Raw genomic sequence first — 17,087 nt, forward strand, 5'->3', positions numbered from 1 at the left:
AAATGGAAAATAACGTTAATGAGGAATGAATATGTGTTTAAAAAAAAGAACGTTTATGCGTGTGTATGTGTGTATCATAGAAATTCATTTATAGATAAAATCCAGATATATCATTCATCGGTGTCCGTTCTTACTTCGTAAAAATTGCATAAATATAAAACCATTGCATAAAGTTACCACTCTTTCTTTTGGAGATCGCATTCGATCTTATTCTCATTTTCTCGTGAATTTACATTTAAATATGTTAGCCAAATCCTCGTAAACGTCATAGTCGTGTTATACGTTCTCGACTTTCTACGAAGTATAACGTAATTTCTATTCCATTCGGTACACTCTGATCTAAGAACGAATATTCTCGTGCTTATAATACATGTATAACATATACGTATGTGTATACATGTAGATAAGGTAATTAGATATACCTTAAGAAGAACAACGTACTCTTTCGAAAATGTTATGTCTATCATAACATAAATAAAAAGCTACAAATAGTGATGAATCGTTTCTACTTTGTATATTCTAAAACTCTGTGTATACAGGGTGTTCCGTCTATAAAGAGATAGACATTGATATATTTCCCTCGGTTGTAATGTTATTCAATATTATTTTCTTTCGATCAGAACTTTCTCAACAATTTTATTAACATTTTCTATAAGGAATTATTTCTATTTTTATATATTATATGATATATTTTGTCATTAAAATATGTATATATCGAATATATGCCTAATATATATATTTTGTAAATCGACACTAACTTCTCGCGACAATTCGATATATTATTTATGAAATTTAAATAGCATTAAACGATAAATTTGTTGAAAAAAAAAGTTCCTCTACCAAGAGACAGTTTTTTTTTTTTCTCAAAGCCTTCAAGCATCACCGATTTTATTTCCCTCGCAGATTCTAGCTGACATTAAAATGCATTCAAACGTGTATAATGAAATGTCCTCGGGACGCGATCTTTTATTCTCAAAATTAAAATTTGTTCGAACATCCTATATATATATATTGTTTAATTAATTTATACATTATTATATATAATACAATTATTATAACATATCTCGTATACAATCATATTTTCTTGTAATTATACTTTTTTTTTTTTATTTAAAATAACACGAGAAATTAATTCACGTAGAAAATATCGTCGAATATTCTTCTTTTTCTTTCTTTCTTTTTTTACGACCTTTAAATCTCATTTGGAAAATAAAAATGACTTCAAATAGGGAAAATTATTTTCGTCCTTAGCACATGACTTTTTGCAAACAGTATATCTTCGTTCCAGAGAACCCGCTTTTTTTGGTCATAAAATCAGAAATGAAGGAAATATTTCAAATGATAAAGTTAGTGCATGGGGTACACCCTATATATATATATATTCTAACGTAAGAACGATCCATCAAGAAGGACACACCGAGTTAGGTAACACGACGACGACGACGACGACTATCCAAGTGTATTAAAGATTCTCAAGGGGGTTTCTTAAAACAGCGATAAATGAGTTATCGATAGTTCGTGCTGGCATTTTTAAAGAGAACGAAGCTAAAGCTCGATAAAATATGCGACCTCTCCTTTTCCATATTTTCACACTCCTCGATTTCACGAGTGGCATCGATCGTCGTTGAAAAAAGAAAATAAAAAATAAGACTGAAAAAATAACGAAAAGGAAAAACAGATTAAGAGAGTGGAAAGAAAAAGCAAGAAAAGCAGAGAAAGAAAAAAGAAAAGAATTTAAGAATTTTATTCTGCGTAGTACTGTCTGTAACAAATTGACTCTCTCAAAAACGAACATTTATCTTACATTCATGGTTCGTTGATTCAAGTTATCACAATAAGTACAGACCTTTTTTTTTTTTAAAGACCTTTCTTTTATCATTCCTGTGTCTTTTTACAAGCAAACTTGTTATATTTGATAAAATAACACGAAGTTTTTTATATTCGAACGAATTTCATCGATGTTTAAAGACTAAAGTTTAATTTTATAGCAGAACTCTCGTGTTCGTAAAAATTTGCTCGCCCAGTATTAAATAATTGGTATAAAAAAGAAAGAAACATGTTTCTGAGTTAGTAGTTAGTACCAGATGTTGATTTAGTTAGTAGTATTTGAAAAAAAAAACATTTCTTTCAATCGAAGCTTTGTAAATGTAACTAATATTTGTTGAGCAATATCGACCCTTTCCTATAACGATTAACCGGCATTTTCTATTTATTTACCATAACCACAATAAATTTCCTAAATTCTTTTCGTTTCGTATATTATAACTACGATCGTCAAAACGAATTTAACGATAATGTATCTTTCATTTGAATATTTTCGGTAAAAAAATATATGTATAAAAATCATATGGTTTTTTTATTATCTTCCATAAACAAAGATGCCAATGGTATTTTGTATAAAGTGTATGTGGAAATAATATATATTTAATTAATAATATTTCACGTGTAGCACATAAAAATATTCAAATCTGATATAAGTGTAGTTTCTCGAAGTAAGAGTAAAACTTATTAGGGTTTAGTTTTATTTTAAAATTAATTAAATCAATTTAAGATCAAATTAAAAAAAGTTAAATAAATATTTTCTATCAATTTTCGTTATTTGCAATACTTATTCGTTTAACTTTTTCATTATTAACGACGATGACTGTAGTCATCATTCTACCTTTGAACTTTCACAATATACCAACGACGATTATTATTATAGAATTTTTCAAATTTTATTATCATGAAAAGTTGTTCAATTATATAATGGATTTCCATCAATACACTTTTCATTACGCACACAACATCACTTCTCATTGCTATATTTTCTGGAATCTGGATATTGTAAAATTGTAAACCAAGTTATATACAATTACAAGACAAGAATTTACAATCGTCTTGGTTTTATTAAATCTACTTGGAAGATTTCAATTTGACTTTGTTGAGTGTCTCGGTAGAGTGTTCACTTTTACAGGATTTCCTTTGAAGATTTTCAAAGCAGATTGGTTTGATCCCACCTCTTTCCTCTCTTTCTCTCTCTCTCTCTCTCTCTTCGTATGTACAAATGCTGGAAAAGATGTAGCAAGAGAGAGAAAGAAAATAGTGTGTATGGGGATGAAAAGAATAAAAGCTCAAGAGTAGAAAATCGAAAAGGATGCAAATAATATTTCGGGAAAACCTTCACCAAGGAATATCTCTGGTATTGTAAAATATCGAAAATCGAGGTGGAGACCTCTTTCCAAATATAATATACATAGCTACTCTTACATATATAAATACCTACAGGGTGTCCTCATATTGTTTTAATATAAAAATGTAAACATTTTACTGCGAATGAAAACGAAAGAAAAATAAATAGTTGTTCGTTTTCAAAGATTAGAGGAAAAAAACGATTCCTTTTTAGTCGATGTAATATTAAGTATAACAATTAATTAGATGTCTTTTTAATTATCATTCCTAATACATACGATGATCTCGATAATTATGACAATGAAGTAACAATAAGTAAACATTTATTTCGTATTATCATTATTTTTATTTTTAAAAGTAAATTGTATAAAATTACGTTTTTTTCTTTTTCTTTGTTTCTTTTTTTCTTTTTTTGAACTTTATCCAATTATAACCATAATTACCGACGCGTAAAATATTATAAGAACAGATCCGTAATATTTAATTAAATTTATTTGCACTAGCTACGTTTACTATTTGAAATCCAGTTGTAAAGAAGAATGTTGTAATATGGTAGATGTATTAACTACTGTAAATATTAGAAAATTATACGTTTGTATATCAACAATTCCTCTACGAATATTCTCCGATTGTTAATATTTAAATATACATTTCATTCACGATTTTTTACTAACGGAAATATTCCAGTCACTAAATTAAAATATCGACAAGGATTCTCTTTTCAATTATAAAAGCGAATGAAAGTTTGAAACATAACTAACCTATATAAATATCATTAATCTTTATTTCATATTATATCGAACAAATACCAATCCCCAATGTAAATTCATATTTTTGTTCAAACTTTTTAATTAAACATATTTTTCTCTTATTTTTACTCGTGAAACAGGGTAACATTCTGTACACAAAATCTTCCACAATTGAAACCGTGGAAATATGATTTTTGAGAAATCAATGAAAGCAAAAACTTTTGTATAAATCCCATGGGTCGCGATTCGTCAGAGTTTTTGAAGCGTGAAAAATAAATGAATAACATAAACCATGGATTATCAGATATTACATTGAAATTACCTAACTTTTAAATAATAATCATTTATTTGAAACAAGTTTTACACTAATTTACAACAAAAGTATCTCCAAAATGACCTATCAAACATGTTGACAGGGTTTGTTTTACATTAGGTTCAAATCTGGAACACCCTATATATTTCTTTCTCTCTCTCTCTCGATAGGAGGCATCGTCAATCGATACACGAATTCTCCCCGAGCGATTTTGAAATTCCTTATGGAAGAAACTTGCCCTTCTTGGGTTTATCGTTATCGTCGAAACGAACGTCGCCAGGTGTTGCTTACCGAGCCGCGAAAGGGACGTTCGTCCAGCCATGAAATCCAATTTCGTCGCTTCGACGAATCTTTCTTTTCTCCTTCATCCTCGTAAAAACGCCATTCCCATAGATATGAAGAACATACCTATCTATCTTTCCGCTATAGTTACGTTCATCCTCAACCTATTTGTTTTTACTTTATTTTTTTTCTTATTATTATTATTATTATTATTATTATCTTATAAAGATGACTCGGTATAATTTGCGATAATTATTTCTTTCCTTTAATCCCACTCTCTTTCTCTCTTTATCGGTGGGCGTAACTCGAGCTCAGCGTTCGTAACCATCGCGATAAAAACCTTCGTTACTTTTTTCCCTTGTTTCTCCAGCCCTTTTTTTTCTACAATCTTTTCAACCTCCTCTGTGAAAAAGGAAAAGTGATCTCTAATCTTTCGGATAAAATCTTGTTCGCTAAGATTATTGTAATTATTTTTGCAAAAGAAAAAAGACAAAATTTTAACCGCCGTAATAATAGGTGTTTTCTTTATAATTCTCACGTACACGTAGAGATAATAATCGGACAGTTTATATTAGCTCGAATTGAATTCTATAGAAATTAATATATTATTATTTTATATATTCGTTTTATTTCATTTAATTAAATAAATTGCTCGAAGAGTGATCGAGAAACGGAATAATTTTTCAACGCTAAAGAAATCTAATCGATATTTTTTCTACATTATAAACTCGTGTGAATAAAAATATGTTAAAAGTATCAGATGTTTTGTTTTATTTCACATCGTTCTAATCGCTTCGATAGATTAGTATTGTTCTTTCTTGTTTGTTTTTTTGTTTTTGGATTAATTAATCAATCGTTCGTTCGTTCGTTTGAAGATTTTCGTTGTAAAAAAGAGAAAAGGATCGTATAACGATAATTAAAAGAGGAAAGAAAAGGTTAAAAACACGTCGTAAAGAGTGGAAATTAACGAGGAGAAAGGAATTCAATGTGCATAATCAGATAAAAAGAGTGAGGAAACAAAAGAGAGAGAAGAGGGCCCTGTCACGAGTATTACTACGACGGCAAGGACTTTTGTAAAGATTACGGAGCAACGAGTTGAAGTGTTCTTCGCGAAACGGGGGAATATCGATCAGCAGGGGGTTGGAACTAACGGCACTCGGTGTGTCTCTCTACCGAATGTAAAAAGAGAATAGAACGAAAAAGACTGGGGGGAGGAGAAGAAAATACGAGCGGGGTGATGGCGGAGGAGGGTGGTGGTGGTGGTGGTGGTGGTGAGAAAAACGGGGTTTGAGAAAAATGGTTACGATGTTGGAAAGAAGCCCGAAGAAAAAACGAGATACTCGATGAAGTTTCGAAGTAGGAATGTGGGAGAGAGAGAGAGAGAGAGAGACGGAAAAACTACAATCGAGAATGTGTAGGTATGTGTTTCTATACGCGTTTGTATATATGTTTATATATAAATGTGTATATGTGTATGTAAGAAGAGGAATATAACCAATGAGAATCTCTGTGTATGTGTGTATATATGTAAAAAGAGAATTACAAACAAGAACAAAGTTGTTTGTGTGTGTGTGTGTTTGAAAGAAAGAAAGAAATAGAATGGAGAAGTATACGTTTGTATATATGTAGGTGTCAGAGAGAAAAAGAAATAAAATGGAAAACCCCCCAATGCAATTACTGGTACGACGACCCAGTTTTACACGGTGCATTAATTGTAACGCTCTGTAGAAATTTTTTCTCTCTTTCTCTTTCCCTTTCTCTCTCTCTCTTGCTCATTTTCTGTCTGTCTTTTTTTCTCTCGTTGGCACGTATGGAATGTAAAAGGTCGAAGGTGGAACAAGAGAGGAAAACGCATAGGATTCGAAGGAATGAGTAAAAAGAATGATATCGTTTCTGAAATCCGGCAGCCATTTTGCACGAAGAATTTTTCATCGTTTAAATCCCCTTTCTTTTGAATACCTTCGATGCTCGTTGCGTTAATTTTTCTTTTTTTTTTTTCTATAAAAAAAAGAGAAGAACGATACTACCCCGCTGAGTAATCCTCTAAACGATCGCAAAACGTTTTATATTATTCTCCATCGAATGAATATCCCTTTGGAATAAAGTGAAAAAAAAAAAATGTTACACATTTGTAATTCGCGTTACAAATAATCTCCACGCTTCGATTGTTAAGGAAATTAAAAAACTTCTTATATATATATACATTATAGATAGATAAATGTGTGTGTGTGTACAATAAGTACTTACATATATATATATTTAATACGAATAATGTAAAAAGAGAGAAATAAAAATGAAATATACTATCGGAAATAATCGTCTCAGATAGAATTGATTATATTAATGGACCGATAAAGTGGTCAGGAAATTAAAAAGTAAAAAAACTATCTAAGGTAAGTGAAAATATATATCCTGCTATTAAATGCAGTGCTACTAAATAAATTATCGAATAAAATCGTATAAACGTCTATCCGGATAATATCTTTTTTTATATGGAAATATTAATACTGTTCTGAAAAAAAAAAGAATTCAACTAAAATTTTAATGTGTAAATTTATATTTATAAAACTGACATGTATATATATATAAGAATTAAATTTTTATTCAATTTTATGCATTACGATATGTCAAAGCTTATACAGCCAATTTGTAAAAGAAAATGTTGTACAACTAATTAACCAATACACACACACACACATATATATATATATAGACAATTAAAAACTGAGTTACATTCAAATGAAACGTCTCGTTAGCTATCACAGTTATGAAGAAAAATTGAATTTTTATAAATCATATAAACTCGTTAAGATTAAGGTTTCAACAAAATATTAGCATAATAATAAAAAATAAAATTTCGCTTTTGCGCTCTCTGACGAGCATTATTTTGCAATCTCATTTTCAATAGAAAATCAGGAAGAAAGTTGATGGCAGGAGGAGCGATTAAACGAGCTGGCAACGAGATTTTATTGATGTAAACCCGCCTACCGACCTTTTGACTCTTTTCTTTTGACTTCAACGGAAGCAGTACACCCCATCGACGACAACGACGACGATTCCGAGTTTATTGAATAGACTTTTCACAAGAGTTACCTATGCGATGATGGTGCAGCAGGTAGCAAAGTCTTTTGTTCGACGTCGAGCTATTGTTCTCCGCAATCAAAAAAAAGGAAAGAAAAGAAAGAATGAAGAAAGAAAATAATCATTCTTTTTGTTGTGGCGTAATACACTTTGATATTGGTAATCTTATCGAATTCATTCACTTTTTATTTTTAATTTATTTCTTTATACATTTAAATCTTGCCTTTTTTTCTACTTTCCCTTTTTCACGAATTCGAATCATTTCTTAATTAATACCTTTCTCATATTTATTCTAAAATATACGTGGAGAAATAAAAATAGAAATAAAAGGGGGAATTTCGTGTACTTTAATTTGTGATACTATGATCATTAATTCATTACAAATATATAATCCGTCATATTTGAATAGATCATTAACACAATTGTTGCATCAAAAAAAAAGAATCTATAAAATATTTTATACGAGTAATGATTATTATCTATCTCACGATTATTTCTCTCTTACACAATAATTACAATGGCGTATAAAATCTAGTAGTAGTAGATTCTGATTAGCAGAATCATTGGACGAAGAGGAAACTTCCGATCGGCGTAACAAAAGCCTGGGGAAAGCTGTTCGCGCGAACACGATTAAATTTGATTAGATTCGATCGAAAGGAACAAAGAAGGGTTGCCGATTAAAGGGTGGGAGAGTGACCGAATAACGGAAGCAGAAACTATTGATAATTTGGTAGTGTTTGAGAAAGAACAATTCATCGTAAAGTGATTTCATTTGAAAGAGCTGCCGCTGTACGCGCGTGCATGTGTGTGTAAACGTATTTTATATGAACAACGTATAACATTCGTATATATATATATATAAATGTGCCTCTTCTTTTTATCGCAATGCAACACGACCATGAACGACCCGATGAATTTACTAGTATATATATATATATATACATATGTACCAATTCGAAATTCTATTTCGTTGAACGATCACTCTTCTCAACGTGCAAAAAAATGTATACATATATATATATGTGTGTGTGTGTGCATGTGAGAATTATTTACGTACGAATCGATCAAAAGCGTCCGTACTAATGTAATTTCATCAATACCGAAAACGAACGATACATTCATGCCGAAGCAATGGCTTGTGTACGATTTACAAGATTAAATTAGTGTATTATTGAACGATGAGACTATATTCGCTTCTGTTATCGTTGAAAAGGTACATTCGAATTGCTCGTCACGTGATACTATGAAAAATGTTTTCGATCACGTTCCATTCATTATAACAAAAACGTTCTGCCTATTAAATGGATTATATTCAACAAAATATTGTTTCAATGCATACTTGTGAAAAGAGGTTGAATCATTGTCTATGCATAACAAGGTAATTCTTTTGAAAATTATTAGTAGATCGGATTATCCACAAATTCATCGATTAATTATAAAATTCATTAATTTTTCGAAACTAATTTTCATTCAAATCGTATAACTCGAAGTCTAGACATTAATATATATATAATAAAAGACATTATATATATACATATTATAATTAAAATGTGAAATATTTTGAAATTCTAACAAACATCCTAATGAAAAATATATTAACGCATAGTAATAATATATGAATATAAAATAAAAATGATATGATATCATTTTTATTGTATATAAAAAATTGTACACGTCTCTTAACCCGTCTATTATTATCGTATAGAGGTAAGCAAAGGAAGAAAAAAAGAAATAGAGAGAAAGAGAGAGAGAATGAAAGAAAGAAAGAAAGAAAGAAAAAAATAAAAAGGTAAAAGTTAATCTTTTTTAAAAAGACCTCTCAGCCCCAAGTGGTTCTCTTTTGTCGCAAGTAGTAGCTAACTATGGCTTGTTAAACGTAGCTGGCGCGCAAAGCAACATAGTAGTCCTTTCCGAAGCATTTTCCATTGTAAAGGACATCGTTAAGAGTTAATACGTTCTTGATATTACGCTGTTGAATAAAACGGTAATGGCGGCAAGTAGTAGTTTTGCGTTTGAACATCGAATGCCACCGTGACTTTGTTACTTTCTTTTTCTTTCTATTTCTCTGTTCCTCCTCTTATACGTTCACGCTCACGCACAGGTACACGCACGTACACTCGAACACCATTATTTTCTTTTCAGTAGCAAAGTTACACTTTTTATCGTGTTTCCAAGCTCGTTAACTTGAAATTTAACTCCGAACATTATCCAGCCCATTTTATTCGTTTGTTCGTCAAACCAAACAATAAGTTTTTAACTTTAATATACTTATATAATTTTTTCTTAGATATAAAATATCATGTATATAAGCGTGAGTAATTATAAAATAGATCTAGATGATCAACAAATTGATTTTTTTTATTATAACATGTTTTTTGTTTATATTAAATCATGTATAATGTATAAAAAAAAAAAAACTCATAAAATCAATTCTTTATTTTTTCCTATTATTATATACTATAACCATTTTCGTAACTGTTCAGTACAATTATTATATGATCAAAGAATAATTGAAAAAAAACGAAAATAATTACAATGTACGGAATTGTACATATTATTAAGCTTCATTTTTTATGGCCTAAAAAGAAAAATTATATGAGTCATTTGAAAGGTTATCGAAATATTTTTGTAACTCACTGTACATAGATAAATACTAGTTGTCTAGTATTACTATATACCTACATACATACGTGAACACCTCCGTGATGGAAACGTTGAAAGCGTTCCAAGAAATTCTCGCGTCTCTAACGACTTCGTTTAGATAGAAACGAAGAGAGAGAGTGGGGGAAGGGAGAAGGGGGTTGAAAGAGAGAGAGAAAGAGAAAGGAAGAGATGGTAGGAACGAAGACAGGGCGCACTGTCAATTTAATCTATCACGAAACCTAGTCTTCTCTCCCTTCTCTCGTAGAAACTTAGTCGAGCGTAAATGATTGGCTCAAAAGGGAATCGCCGATAATATAGTCGCCTAAGCCTTTTCGTGCCTGTGCCTGGCTCCTGTTTAAATGCATCGCTTGCATTCACCGTCATTCACCATAATAGGAATGCACTCGTCGAACGATGCGAATGAACATTAATGGCTCTTTCTAAATCGAATCTAGGTGTGTGCAACAACCATAAACCAGACGTTACATTTAATCGATCTATATATTTTATATTTTGTTTCATTTTCTTTTTCTTTTTTTTCTTTCTTTTTCTTCTTTTTCTTCTTTTTCTCTTTTTCATTATTTTCGATGATATTTTTTTCCTCGTTAAGAACAATCGTGCACGTGCGCGTTTATAAACTTTTATATTTTATTTGATTATTTCTTCTTTCTCACTTTTTGTCCCTTTTCTGCCATTTTGTTTTTTGTTTCTTGTTTTGTTTTTTTTTTTTATATCTTTATCTCCATTATACTTTCATCTCTGTCTAATTAATTTAACAATACTCGATAAGATCTATAGGATTATATCGATTTAAGTTTGTCCAACCGATGAATACTTCGAACAATTTACATCCCATTCTATGAACTCGTATGAAACGACCCATCAATCTTCATTCCCCAGGCGATTGATTCAAAAGATAGATAAATGTGTATATATATAAAGATGTATAGCTGTATAAGTGTGTAACAATCGATATTGTTCGGTTGAATAAAAGAGATAGACTGTGTGTGATAGAAAGAGAGAGAGAGAGAAAGCTTTTCTACGAATCAATTGACAATTTTCAACGTGCAAATTGACGAAGATCGACAGGTCACTTCTACGAAAAAGAAACATCGATGATTATTATTATCAAATATAAGAGAGAATAAAATATTATTTCTAATCAACCAATCGAACTAAATTAATAAATTCTTATTTTTAAATATTATAAATATTAATCGAACAATGATAAAATAGAATTTGTCGTATATTTCGTGCTACGAAAAAGAAACATCGATGATTATTATTATCAAATATAAGAGAAAATAAAATTATTTCTAAAATTAACCAATCGAATTAAATTAATATATTTTTATTTTTAAATATTATAAATATTAATCAAACAATGATAAAATAGAATTTGTTGTATATTTCGTGTTACGAAAAAGAAACATCGATGATTATTATTATCAAATATAAGAGAAAATAAAATTATTTCTAAAATTAACCAATCGAATTAAATGAATATATTTTTATTTTTAAATATTATAAATATTAATCGAACAATGATAAAATAGAATTTGTTGTATATTTCGTGCTACGAAAAAGAAACATCGATGATTATTATTATCAAATATAAGAGAGAATATGATTATTTCTAAAATTAACCAATCGAATTAAATTAATATATTTTTATTTTTAAATATTATAAATATTAATCGAATAATAAATACAATTTATTAATATATTTCTTGGTAACGATATAATTGTGTTAAATGAGTATAGTTGCGTTTCGTCGCATATAAAACTGACGATTTACGATTTGACGAAAGATATTCCTGTGTTTAAAAGAGAGTTAGAGATAGATAGATAGATAGAGACAAAAAGAGAGAGAGAAAGAGAGAATGAGTGAGATACTTAATAATAAATTAACGTCTAGCGGAGAGTGGAAAGCAATTTTGTCGTGTCGTTTGCAAAGAGTTTCTCGCGTGTTCACGTTCGCGTCGTTACACAATCATTTAGCACGCGGACCATTTTGCCATGCTAATTTAATTACGACCGGGGATAGCGGACGGCGAATCCAACTTACCCGCAATTAATTCCAAACGCATAATTTCATTAAGTCAGCCCTAGCGCATCCCTCTTTCCTATCTATTTATATATATATGTCTATCTCTATTCATCTCTCTATCTCTCTATCTTTCTCTTCTTGTAGTTTATAGTATATAATTCCTTATTTCTCTCTATGTATTTGTGTATATATATATATATATATATATATATATATATATATATGTGTGTGTGTGTTTCTTATCCCTGCTTAGTATGAAGTATGAACAACATTGATTAAATGAAAATAATAATAAATTTACATTATATTACTCTCGAAATTGAAATTAGTTTTAGTACGAACGATTAAAGAGATTATTTTTCAAGATATCTTTATTAGTTCGAGCGCATATATTCATAAACATTTTGTATATATTGTATAAAACTGACAAGTGTATTATAATCATTGATTTTTCTGACCGAAAGTATACTCAAAAGTATTTTCAATATTATACAAATATTTTTAACGCGCAAATTAAATCAACGATACGTATATATATTATTCGTATCATGCAACGAGAATTCATATGAGTATTAGTAGTTATTTCTATAAGGTAATATTCGTGACTGTTGCAAGTAAAAGAAAAAAAAAGAAAGAAATGATAATAAAAGAGAGGAAAAGGAAGATAGGAAAGAAAGAAAAGAAACTTAGGAACTCGAGACGCGAATACAAGTAGATAGATTTATGGCCTCTTCGATCTTGAACACAGGATCTTCTCGTCTCGTCTCTTCTCTTCTCGTTTTGTTTCGTTTCGTTTTCTCTACCTCGATTAGTATAGTAAGAGTGAATAAGAGTGATTGTAAAAGAGAGAGAAAGAGAAAGGAATCGAATTGAGAAGTCATTCGTAGTGCACATCTCCAACTGTTTCTTGACAGCGGCCACGCGTAATCTTGTTCGCAACGCGTCACGTCCAACGTAATCGTGCGTAACCCTTTTACTCAATCAACCTTTCCTCCCAAACATCATTCATATTCTTCTATCAGTTATAATTAAAATGTCTCCTCGTTTGTGTACTATCAAGATACCATTTTTCTTTGATTATAATTTAATATAGATTAAAATCTATCTATATATATATTAATATATGTTAAATAATTATATAATAATATATATTAAATTATAATTATGTATATTTAATTAAATATAATTATATATATATAATAATATAATATAAAATTAATGAGAGAAATATATAAAAATATATATAATTAAATTATTAATTAAATTATATATCACACATTATATTAATATTTAAATTATAATTTAATTATAAACATATATATAACAATATATACTTTGTGATATTTTATAATACTAACATAATACACACATTTGTTTTTTGTTTTTAAATATATTATGTAATTTCTTATATAGAATATTGAATAATAATTTATTTATTATATATATTTATTTATATAATGATAAATTCTCGGTTTAATTCTTTTGATCATGAACAAGATTATTTCTCATGAATTCTCCCTCCCCACCTTTTCCCCCCTGCACTTTCGATTTCCTGGAAACGTGCACGGCATGTATTTAATAGCTGCTTGCTGGTCTATCGGATGAACTCGTCTTCTTGGTTGGTACACGTTTCATAGGAAGAGAAACCACTATGGTACTCGAACGGCATCTGGGATCGTTTAGAACGGCCAAGGCTCGGGTTGGCTTTGCCTTTCGCTTTCGCGGCACTCAACAACGTCTAAGGCAGACGTCGTCGAGTCTCCTTCATCTTAAATCTCTTCTTTCGTGTCTCGACGAGACTCTTCTTCTCTTTAAAACTCGCAAAAAGTGAAAAACGAGAGAGAGAGAAAAAGAGAGAGGGGGGGGGAGAAGAAAAGTTTTCTTTCGAAATTTTATTATCTATCAACTCCGACTCATTTATAAACGACGTTTTTCTTCTCCCTCGACGTATTCCAAAGATAATAAGCTATCTTTATCTTTAACGAAATTTTTGTCTTACGAATATAACATTTTTACGTATTTTTAATTGTAATTACGGGATACGTTGGCTGGAAAATATCCTTAGATCAATCATAAGTTTTTTAACTAGTTATTTTATAATCTGAAAAGAATGGGATTGACAAAATTTCAAAAAAAAAAAATAAAAACATTAATTTGTTTTTAAATTCAGATTGATATTATTGGCTTTGTTCTTCAAAATTTTCAACTATCCTTTAAAAAGAACAATCTATGTGAAATGTTAAACGATACGATTGAATATATATTTTATATATTTAACATGTAAATGATTTTGCACGAATTAGTGCAAATAAAGATTAATTTATCACTGATCCTAATGAATAATAACTAAAATTATGTTTGCAGGGAAAACAATCAAATCATCGGTAGCTATCTAGAAATCAAAGATATGACTGTGGAGGATTATGGCGAATATGTTTGCGAAATTAGCAATGGTCTCGACGAAGTTATGGCTTTTCCTGCTCACATTTATCGTAAAGGTAACTATCGTTTAATCTTAACCAAATAATAATAATAATAATAATAACAAGAACAACGAAATTGTAGATAATATTTAATTACCAAATGAACGATAAAATAATATTCTCTATTAATTTTCAATTATATCATCAAAATAATCAAATCAGAAAAATATATTGTACAATTTAATAATACGGTAAATGGACGTTCCCAAGTTTTGAACAAGACTGTAGGTATAATCTTTTACGTTCACATCAAAGGCGTACGTTAACGTCGTAGATTTCGCACGGAGCCCGTAAACATAAACTCGTAAATTCCTTTGACGAAGTTTGTGCATCCTTTAATCCGATCTTATGTATCTTATATATACTTGCACATATAACTTAGGTATATCATATATACACGTTTACACGCATAATAGATAACCATATATACGCAGACAATGATTTAGGCTCGTAAACGTTGCATATTTGTAAATCATAATCGTATGCAAATGGCGTACACGTTGGTCGATTCCATTTATCCGAGAATTATCACAAGAGAGAGAATGAAAAAGATAAAAGTTAAAGATGAATATATTACCATAGATAAAAAAAGCAAAAATAATTTACAAGACGATAAATATTATAGTATATATGTGCCCATAATTATGAAAGTGGTCTAAGTCAAAATTAAAAAAAAATGAGTTTATCAGTTATTTCACATCACATTATTTTAAGCTCAATTAATTCAATGTAATTTTCACGATATTGTCAAAAATGAACCGTTAGATAGTGTTTGTTATTTCAATATTATATAGAATTCATTGAATGTTCAAATATAATCTTTCAAATATCTCGAAACAAGAGATATATGACTTAGACCACTTTCATAATTATGGGCACGTATATATACGTCAAAAAAAGATGTCAATTCTTTACAATTTTTGATAAAAATATAAAAAAAAATACCCTTTCTATTTCGTTTAATCCTTTCGTTCAAAAAGACCTATATGAATAAAACAGACGAAGAAAAAAAGTTGAAGATTATATACGAAGTACGTATACAGATCGTTTTAATAGAATACAAAAATTTGTTAAATATTTTAAATATATATACATATAATATAATTCAAGATAGTTCCCAAATATTTTCGACTACTCAACACCCTTGCTCTATAAAACAATTTCGTTCAATATAACACAATACCAAAATTTATAAAATTAACAAAACATATATATTAATATAATTTCAATGATCTTTTACAGAGCCACAATTTACGTTCGAACTTCCGAGCAATTTATGGAGGAAGCCTTTACTTATCACTGTTCTGAGCCTGGTACTTCTACTCTCTGCTGTTGCCTTCTATGCCCGTTGTTGGTTACCTCTGCTGCTTTACCTTCGCGACAAATTTGCCCGCCTCGAGAAGGACGGTAATTATCAGCGGCACTTTTTACTCCGAGACCCTTAATTGCGCTTCTTAATTACCGTGCACGAAGCACCGACAATCCTTTCCTATGGCCTCTTCTTCTTATTCTTCTTCTTCTTCTTTCCTTGTCCAAGCCCCCTCAACCAACCTCCCCCTCCCCACTGTCCCTTCCTTTCCTTCCCTTCTTTGTCCATCTTCTTCTTCTTCTTCTGCTATACTAGTCGAGTTGCGATACCACCACGATGCCAAACTAAACCATCCTTCCTTCCACTTTTATTCGTGCCAGCTTTCTCAGGTCAGCCGTGAGATTAAAGTTAACGTAAAGAGGAAGAAAGAGAGAGAGAGAGAGGGAGAGAGAGAATAAAAAAAAAAGAAAAAAATATAGACAACCAGATCTCGTTTTACTACTACTTAAGACGAACTTTTAAACTTTTTTGGCATCATCTTAGACTTTTCTCTATATCCTCATCTTCCTCAGCAGTTCCCCCTCCGTTTCTCTCTCTCTCTCCCTCTCTCTCTTTCTCTCACTCACGTTCTTTATTTTCCTTCATTTCTTTGACTTTTCTTCTTCTCTTTCTTTTTATTAATTCGTTTACGTCAAACTTGAGATAAATTGGAATGATTTTACTGTTGGCTTTACGTATAAATTAGTAAAGACATTGATAATCAGATTGATTTTCTAAGAAGTACTTTACAATGTTTTCTAATTAAAACGAAGAAATGTTTACACAAATATAGACGAATATTTTAATTTGTTAAATGTATTTCTTGTTTGCGTTCATTCGTAATTATAAATTATTGTATGATTATTTCATTTTCATTTAACAATTTAACTAATAGTCGGTCTTTTCATTTTATACGGTAGATATATACATTATTGAACATAAATCAATCGTAAACTGCCATTACGAA

General features: G+C 30.0%; 1 protein-coding gene across 2 annotated transcripts in view; it reads left to right on the forward strand.

The window, feature by feature from the left end:
• The window catches only part of LOC122525074, a 155,520-nt gene that overhangs the window by 131,213 nt on the left and 7,220 nt on the right, over positions 1-17,087 (forward strand). For both annotated transcript variants that reach the window (XM_043647652.1, XM_043647653.1), the window contains exons 4-5: positions 14,654-14,787; positions 16,015-16,179. In XM_043647652.1, the coding sequence (XP_043503587.1) occupies positions 14,654-14,787; positions 16,015-16,179 (299 nt within the window). The remainder of the gene's footprint in view (positions 1-14,653; positions 14,788-16,014; positions 16,180-17,087) is intronic.

The sequence above is a fragment of the Polistes fuscatus genome, unplaced genomic scaffold (genome assembly GCF_010416935.1).
Source record: "Polistes fuscatus isolate 324 unplaced genomic scaffold, CU_Pfus_HIC Scaffold8, whole genome shotgun sequence".
In the NCBI taxonomy this organism is placed as follows: Eukaryota; Metazoa; Arthropoda; class Insecta; order Hymenoptera; family Vespidae; genus Polistes; species Polistes fuscatus.